General features: G+C 41.2%; 1 protein-coding gene across 1 annotated transcript; it reads left to right on the top strand.

Annotated features, from left to right (window-relative positions):
• The first annotated feature begins 1859 nt into the window (after positions 1-1859).
• Positions 1860-6394, top strand: LOC116330456 (fetuin-B-like). The gene is made up of 7 exons (XM_031752795.2): positions 1860-2125; positions 2943-3056; positions 3254-3341; positions 3569-3729; positions 4624-4737; positions 4873-4959; positions 5871-6394. The coding sequence occupies exons 1-7, from the start codon at positions 1913-1915 to the stop codon at positions 6264-6266; spliced, it is 1173 nt and encodes a 390-aa protein (XP_031608655.2). The 5' UTR covers positions 1860-1912; the 3' UTR covers positions 6267-6394.
• The last annotated feature ends 2922 nt before the right edge of the window (positions 6395-9316 follow it).

The following is a 9316-nucleotide window of genomic DNA, read 5'->3' as shown; positions in this document are numbered from 1 at the left end:
TAGAACCTGCATTTGGACGCTGGACCTCTCAGCAGTCTTTATAGCCAAGGCTTTTGCTCACTCCACGCACCTGCCTGCCTCAACTTCAGGAGTTTTGGATTCCTTACCACTCTCCCCTCCATGCTACTGATCCACCTGTGGCAGGTAAACAGCTTAAAGGAACATTCAGAACCATCATCTGCCAGCAATCACCTGGAACCATACCTGAGCTTGTTTACTCTTATTTCAGTGACTCTTGACCCCCCCGGACCCTGCCATCCAGTCTGACTTCCTCTTTGGCCCCAAAATCACAGAACTGCAGTTTCCACTGTTACTTTATCATTGTTCATGGCACATGTTAATACTCATTGCTCACTGTTCAGTTTAATAGTCTTGTTGCACATTCACTTACTTTGAAAATAAACTTTGTTACTTAAACATTAACCAGTTCTCCGCCTGCGTCCTGCATTTGAGTCCTTTTCTCCCGAGTCGGCTTACAGCCGTGACAAAGGCAGGCCCAGAGGCCAGTACGTAACATGGACCCAAGCACAGATACAGACACGGACAACAGAAACTCAGTTTTAACAAGACTTTATTTACAGATGTAAACTTGTACGCAAAGGAAAATGTGCGTGGAGAAAAATGTCATGTGTGTGGTCTTACATTTTGTGTGCTATGTGTGTAATGCATACATTGTGTTCTGGCCACAAGCAGCTTCCACTCCCAAGTGGTAAATCCAGGCTCGGCTCTTCTTTAGGCAGTCTTCTTCAGAGAGATTGGCTGTGGCTCAGGATATAGAGCAGGTTGTGCAAAAAGTTGCTGGTTATATCCTTGGTGCCTCCAAGCTGCCTGATGATGTGTGGACAAGGAACCGAATCCTGAGTTGCTCCAGATGCACACTGGATTGTGGGTCTGTTCATGAATATTAGACACAGTGCTTGAATAATAGTGCCCTATGAATGTGTGTTGGATTGGGTGAATGAGGCTTGTAGTAAAAAGCCCTTTGAATGTTCAGAAAAAGAAAAATGCTATGTGTTATATAAGTGTAAAACTAAAGTTAGTTCAAAGTTATTGCAAGACAGAAGTGCAAAATGCATTAATAAATAATATGTACCATTTAAATCTGAGAAAAACAGCTTCATGAAGGTATAATATAAAAGTATGTTTGGGATCTTGAGTATGACAAGTGTGTTCATTTATCACAGAATGAAGAGTTGCTATGCAGCTTTTTAGACATTGGTAGGAATCATTTCCTAAAGCGTTCTTTATGGCAGCGAGGTTGAATCGATCTCAGAGAAACAGGGCTCTGCTACCTCAACAGTGTGAAGTGGAGCAGGTGTGATGGGTTGTCCTTGATGGACAGCAGTTTGTTCAGTGACCTCCTGTCCCTCACTGAGTCAAACGCCTCCAAATTCTGACCAATGATGTCGCAGTTTTTTTCCTCAGGAAGTCAACCCCCATCTCTTTAGTCTTGCTAACATTCAGAAGGTGGTGACAGCCATCCTGAGCAGCTTCTCACTCAGAAGAAGTAGCTGAATGGAATTAAAGCACTGGAGAAATAAAAAAAAAAAAACATGATTCTAACAATGCCACCTGTACCATCCAGGTGAGAGTGAGCACGCTGCAACAGCTGGATAAGAGCATTATCCACCACTTCAAGAAGAAGGTTAAGCAAACTGAAGAAGGTCAAAACATTATGCCATGTCGTCGATTAGGCTCAACTGTGTGGCAACACTGGATCATGTGCCTATTGATCCAAAAGAAGAGAGAGTGTACAGCCTGTTTATTTAACAACTGATAACTTATTGTGCAAGTGTGTGTGTGCGTGCGCACGTGGGTAGCAGGATATAAAATGTGACCTCTCCATCTCTGCACAGCTCTTTTGGAAGCTTGAGTGTGACAGTGTGTAAGAGAGTCGTCCCAGGCCTTTACCATGAAGACCTGCGTGCTGTTACTGCTGCTGGCGTTGGGTTGTGTGACCATCAATGGTGCACCAGTGGAGCATGGTGGCATGGAGCCAGCCTCATGTGAAGACGCATCAACAAAAGCAGCTGCTGAACTGGCTCTTACCAAAATCAACCAGGACAGGAAGGAGGGCTACATCTTCAGCCTGCACCACCTGTCCAATGCCCACATAAACAGACATGTAAGCCATGCTGCTGAGCTTGCAGTATTATTATTGTATGGTAGACCAGTGCTGTTTAGGGTGGAATTACTTTCTAACAAAGTACCAGACAAGTTCCAACAAGTTTATTGTTGGAACACTTTTAGTTTTCAACCCAGACAGCTAAAGATATGTAACTGAAAATCATTTAGCTGAAATCTAGAGACAGAACAGCAATAAATACTGTACAATTACAATGGTTTTTTTGCATTAACAGTTGCATCTTTTACAGTGTGGCTAACAAGCAACGCATTATTTCAAAAAATGTACAGATGTGATTCATTTAAAACTACATAACCAAACATCTTTGAGAACAAGTAAGGAGCTCAAAATACTTTATTGAAACCTGCAAATGTTTTTATTCCTGTGGCAAACAAAAAATAAGTAAATGTAGAAAACAGAAAAGTTTGCATAACGTGTTCCCTGGAATTCTATTAAATTTGGTGAAACAGAAATGAAACACATCCACTTTTATGAAGGTGGACCGAGTCAGCCTGTTTATTGAACATGATATGATTGGCTAGCCTCAAAAATAGTGTTTGTATTTTGCTAACACTACCTGGTCGAAAAGGGTCAAGATTGAAAATCTGAATGAATTTCAATGTTGTCAGATTGAGAATCAGGTGGAAAACAAATTATCACTACACTGTGAAATATCACGGATTACTCAAACTCAAACCAGTAACCACTCATGATAAATTCCATAAGAGTTTCATTGACTGTAAATATTGTTTGATAAAGTCTGTGTGTGTGTGTGTGTGTGTGTGTGTGTGTGTGTGTGTGTGTGTGTGTGTTACAGGGTGAGAATGGTGAGGTTTTCTACCTGACTCTGGATGTCGTGGAGACCAACTGCAGCGTTCTCAGCAAGAGGGACTGGAAGAGCTGTGACATTCGTCCAATGGAAAACATCAAGGTAAGAGCCCACACACCACACACACACGTGCGCACACACAGAGAACACGGGGTCGAGGCTTTCTTAAAATTCTAACTCAAATCTTTCTGTTTCAGCATAGTGATCATCTTAGGTTTGCGTTCCATAAGCATTACTTCACAAGTTGGAAGGGGAATAAAGTCATTTGGTGTATTGATATATTGTATTTGTGTTTGCAGGTATATGGACAATGCAAAGCTGCTATCTTCATCAATAAGGTGCATAGAGTGGAGCGCCTCTACAAATACAGCTGTGTTATCAGACCAGGTATGAAAAATATTAGATAAATCAAAAAAGGAGTTGCAGTTTTCACCTAAATGTAACCATCACATCTATGATGAAATCCAGTTCTACATATACAGCCGCATACTTTATAGAGGAAAAATCAAAACAGGCTGCACCTTATGAGACAATTTGGTGAAATTACAGGTTTTGTGCAACGCCAACATTTAAAACCACTTTTTTTTTTTTGTTGTTCTGCTCAATTCCTGCAGGTATGGTGATGGAGTTCTGTGGCGGCTGTCCATATTTAGCTGACAATAATGAGGAAGCTGAAATTCAGAAGACTGTGACCCACTCTCTCGAGAAGTTCCACAACCAGAGCAGGCCGGCCAATCGTTTCACTGTGCTCAAAATCTCCCGTGCTACTGCACAGGTAAGATTACCACAAATACAAAAGTAAAATTAAGATATGTGACATACAAACATGCTATCTAAATTAAAGACATCCTGTCTCTGAGTAACACTGAAAAACTAATGCACATAGTCATAGTTCTAGGCTGAACTACTGTAAATCATTATTGTCACTGTTAAATACCCCAATTCTTTGATCTTCGAGCTGAAGGAAGAACAACACTCAGTGTTTAAATGCTCAATCAACAATCACTTGTTGATTGAGCTGCTAGTCCGGCAGATTTCGAAGTGTCTGACAGTTACACAAACTCTTATAGCCTCAACCCCCCCTCCAAAGTCATAAAAACTTAAACATCCACATTCTTTCTGTCTCTCAGTGAGCCTAAGTTACGACCTTGGCTTCCTGTTTTTCTCCATCTGTGTAAGATTAGGGAGAATCTCCTGTGCATTATGTTGTGTTCTCTCTGTAATCAGAAAAGCAAGGCCATAATTCTCTACAAACAGTATTTCATTATAAATCAGCAGTATGAAGTACCATAAAACAGTGTAATTCATTCACAGTAAATCAGCAGTATAGTGTAATACAAATCAGTCTAATAAGTCTAATAATTTCACCTTTTCTAAATCAGGAGTATAATGCAACCTAAAACAATCTAATGATTTCACAATCTTTAATTAGAGGTATAGTGTGGCCTTTAGCAGTATGACGATTCTACAATTCTTTAATTAGAGGTATAATGTAGCATAAGACGGTATTAATCCCACATCACATTGTGCGAAAGGTTCACTGAAAAGCTCTCAATCAATCTGAAATACAACAGTGAAAACATTAAATGGGATAAGAAAGATCCGATATTCATTGTGGACTCTCATTTAGATAGACACGTTATTATGCTTTTTGTGTTTGTGTGTCCAGGTTGTTGCAGGTACGAATTACGATGTGGAATACACAATCCAGGAGACCACCTGCCCCCACACCACAGAAGCAGTGACGGCTGAGAACTGCCCCCCTATGGACTGCGAGTTTGCTGTGAGTCAGGAGAAAGAATTATTTGTCTCACTCATGTAAAGTTGTAATCACACGGGTTGATGAGATTAGTGAGTGCAGTATGGCTTCTCTAATCAGGGGGTCATTTCAAGTTTTTTCTTCTTTTTCTCTTTTCAGCACAAGGGCTTCTGTAAGGCAACCCGCTATCAGCCTCTTTTTGATGAGGGCCAAGTTAATGTCGACTGTGAGATCTATGAGCCTGAGGTAAGACTCACTAACATGTAATATCTGTATTGTTTAGATACCTTTCAGTCGCATAAAGCATATGTGATGAATACTGTGATTTGAATTGGACTTCAGTCGTCAGCTTGATGCTGCAGTAGTTAATGCATTCATCTCACATGTGAAAGTCCCCTGTTTCAAGACCAGAACTATCCCAACTCCCAATCTCAGGAGGTCACAGCGAGCATGCTCCTTGTGCCAGTTCCAAGCCTGGATAAATGGGAGTTTTATTTCATATATGCACCAGAGCTGGTGTGGGAATACCCTGGGAAATACAGAAGCAGACAAAATATCTCAAAATTTGAACTATTGCCACCCTCTTCTAGCACTAACTAAATCAACACAAATTACACTACACCTCTAATGAGGAAAAACTACACCAGTGGTCATTTGGATTTTTATCTCGCAATGAAAGGCTTAATCAGCAACACAGCTTTAAATTAGAGCCCCAAAGAATCATTCTTTAGACTTGAGAATTAGACATGAGTGATTGAAGGCTGTTGTGAACTATCATCTGTGAGTAAATCATTGAAATTTAAAAACATTTTAAAATTACATTGAAAATTGCACCATCTAGCTGACAGGCTGAAGTAGAGTTGAGCAGGCAGTGATCTGCAACACAAGCCTATGTTGTCAAAATGGTCTGTCACAGTTAACACATCCTTAAGCTGTAACAGTATCCAAATGGATGAACTGAAAGATAAAATTTCACACCCCTTAAGAAGGGGGAACATAGCTAGGGACCCCAAAGCTGTTCTTTTGTTGTTTTCATTACAAAGATGGCTCCACCAAAGCACATCCTTTAAGCACATACTCACACCTCTACTTAAGGTTGCTTAACTACAGTATTCTGCACATGCCTTAATATACTGCTATCTCTATCTCTCCTTCAGGCATCTGAGAGGGAGAAGCAGCTCCACCTGCTGGGTGTAGAGACTGAACATACCCATGATGACGCACACTCACACAGTCACCTACATGAACACGAGCACAGCCATGGGCACAGACTTGGGGCCACACCCCACAAGGATCCAGAGGGAATAGTAACAGTCTTGCCTGCCCTGGGCCAGCCTGTGACCCTGCCTTCCTTCCCTGATGTCCCTGCCGGTGGGCCTGGAGTTGCAGTCACTCTCCCACTTAAGCCCGACCCTCAGATTCCCGGAGAAATGGAACCCACCATCAAGCCCTTCCCATCCTCAGTCTCTTCCCAGTGCCCCACCAAAGTGGGAGGGGATCAAGATGTGGTAAAACTCTTCGCTAATGACCCCATATTCAAGCCAGCTGCATAGTGTGGTGCATGAAACTGATCTCAGAAATACACACAAAGGCTCAAGTGTGATGAAGTTATATTGCACAGTGATTGTCAGTGATTGCTAACTTTTTCTGTCACTGTAATAAAGACATTGTGCAAAACATATTGAATTATTGAACTCTCCAATATGTAGTGTGTGTGTGTGTGTGTGTGTGTGTTCAAGTACAGTCATTCATTGTAATTATAGGGGTCAAATGTGCTGTACTTACATACATTTTGGGGTCTGACCAGAATGGGTCCTACATGGGTCAGAAGAGCCATGTTTGCTGGGAATACAATGGCAGTTAAACCATCTCCATCGGTAAAGTTAGTCATAAGAAACTAAGCAAAAGTCAGAAAACTACAACTGCCCAATGAAAGCATGCTTACAGATTGTCTAAAATCATGACCAAAAGCAAGAGGATGATATTGCCGTAACTGTTTATATTAATTTATATATAACAAAACTGAATTTACTGAAACCAGAACAAGTTCATTTACACCTAATGCAATTGATGAAATGAGTCACATCTATTTGGAACATTGGTCAGTACATAACGAGGTATATACAGGGAGTGCAGAATTATTAGGCAAATGAGTATTTTGTCCACATCATCCTCTTCATGCATGTTGTCTTACTCCAAGCTGTATAGGCTCGAAAGCCTACTACCAATTAAGCATATTAGGTGATGTGCATCTCTGTAATGAGAAGGGGTGTGGTCCAATGACATCAACACCCTATATCAGGTGTGCATAATTATTAGGCAACTTCCTTTCCTTTGGCAAAATGGGTCAAAAGAAGGACTTGACAGGCTCAGAAAAGTGAAAAATAGTGAGATATCTTGCAGAGGGATGCAGCAGTCTTAAAATTGCAAAGCTTCTGAAGCGTGATCATCGAACAATCAAGCGTTTCATTCAAAATAGTCAACAGTAGTGATGGGTAGATGAGGCCTCGTGAAGCGTTTCAGCACATTCCCCAAACTGTATCGATACTGTGTCGACACAGTGTTGCTGTTTTGCTCCATACTGACACCTGCTGGACCTTAAATATCATTGCAGGGAACTTACTTGAGACTCAAAACAGACACTGATTCAATGACCTAGTCATACTTGTACACTGTAAGGTATTTTACTTTCTATGGAATCATTTTATATCTTTTACATTTCAAATATTGTAGACATTATAAAATATATTGTGAATGACACTAAGTGAAAATTAAAATGAAAGTATTGTGAATGTAATATTACCCATTTGAGTCAGAGTTTATTATAAAATTCTATTCAGAAAAATAAGTTTATCCAATCTTTTTGCATTCAGTCTATTGCATTTTTTTGACACCATTTCCCCAGCTTTGGAAAACACACGCTTACAGGCACAGATGAAGCTGGGGTACACAAAAACTGTAAAGCCAGGTGGAAAAGGTTCAGATAAGATGTCTTCCTATTCCCCCAGTACGTTAAAGGATCCTCTGATCTTGGAATGTTTCTCTCCGACACTCTCCACAATACTAAGGGGTTGGCAGTCCTTTATAATAAAATTCAGGACTGCCTGGTCCAGAACAGAGTTCAGGCTGTTTGATTTCAAAATAATAAAACACATATTAATAAAAAATAAAAAAAATATGATAAAGCTGTTCAGTGTCAATATAGGCTGACCTGTGTTCATTCTCAGTGTGTTTGTCTCCTCATTTTCATGTTTGGCTCTGTAATGCCTAAACATTGAGGAGGTGCTTTTGTTTGTGTAAGAAAGCTCCGCAGACCAGATGCGACATTTAACCTGCATAAAATGAAATAAATAATTTACACTTCAACTCACATTGTTGTTTTTCCTATTCTGATAGATTACACTGAAACAAAGACAGACAAACTATTACCTTATTTGCAGTTAAAAGATCAAAATGATCCCACACAGCAGAAACATTTCTTTTTCTTTCGGGCTCCATTTTGTTATGGAGAGATGTGTGTTTTTATTTTTATTTTTTAATCTTTAGCGACAGTAATTTTGTGTTTTTTTGGTGGCGACTCAGTCCGTTGGTAGATGCGGATGCGGTACCTTTTAAACACAGCTTGGCTCGTTGGCAATGAGCGATACAGCAGCTGTATCGATCACGTGACTTTTTCTTAAAGCGACGCACGCACCGATACAGGCTTCGCTAGGTGAGCTTGATACATGCGTCGGTGCGTCAGTGTTGCAGGACCCATCACTAGTCAACAGGGTCGCAAGAAGCGTGTGGAAAAACCAAGGCACAAAATAACTGCCCATGAACTGAGAAAAGTCAAGCGTGCAGCTGCCAAGATGCCACTTGCCACCAGTTTGGCCATATTTCAGAGCTGCAACATCACTGGAGGGCCCAAAAGCACAAGGTGTGCAATACTCAGAGACATGGCCAAGGTAAGAAAGGCTGAAAGACGACCACCACTGAACAAGACACACAAGCTGAAACGTCAAGACTGGGCCAAGAAATATCTCAAGACTGATTTTTCTAAGGTTTTATGGACTGATGAAATGAGAGTGAGTCTTGATGGGCCAGATGGATGGGCCCGTGGCTGGATTGGTAAAGGGCAGAGAGCTCCAGTCTGACTCAGACGCCAGCAAGGTGGAGGTGGAGTACTGGTTTGGGCTGGTATCATCAAAGATGAGCTTGTGGGGCCTTTTCGGGTTGAGGATGGAGTCAAGCTCAACTCCCAGTCCTACTGCCAGTTTCTGGAAGACACCTTCTTCAAGCAGTGGTACAGGAAGAAGTCTGCATCCTTCAAGAAAAAAACATGATTTTCATGCAGGACAATGCTCCATCACACGCGTCCAAGTACTCCACAGCGTGGCTGGCAAGAAAGGGTATAAAAGAAGAAAAACTAATGACATGGCCTCCTTGTTCACCTGATCTGAACCCCATTGAGAACCTGTGGTCCATCATCAAATGTGAGATTTACAAGGAGGGAAAACAGTACACCTCTCTGAACAGTGTCTGGGAGGCTGTGGTTGCTGCTGCACGCAATGTTGATGGTGAACAGATCAAAACACTGACAGGATCCATGGATGGCAGGCTT

This window comes from Oreochromis aureus, linkage group 17 (genome assembly GCF_013358895.1).
Source record: "Oreochromis aureus strain Israel breed Guangdong linkage group 17, ZZ_aureus, whole genome shotgun sequence".
Lineage (NCBI taxonomy): Eukaryota > Metazoa > Chordata > Actinopteri > Cichliformes > Cichlidae > Oreochromis > Oreochromis aureus.
Note: the sequence above shows the minus strand (reverse complement) of the source record. Positions and strands in the feature narration are given on the sequence as shown.

Bases quoted from the DNA above. Each gene is read 5' to 3' on its own strand.
- LOC116330456 (XM_031752795.2), top strand. From the start codon at position 1,913: ATGAAGACCTGCGTGCTGTTACTGCTGCTGGCGTTGGGTTGTGTGACC. The intron at 3,057-3,253 runs GTAAGAGCCCAC...TTGTGTTTGCAG, and splicing joins GTCCAATGGAAAACATCAAG to GTATATGGACAATGCAAAGC. The intron at 3,730-4,623 runs GTAAGATTACCA...TTGTGTGTCCAG, and splicing joins TCTCCCGTGCTACTGCACAG to GTTGTTGCAGGTACGAATTA.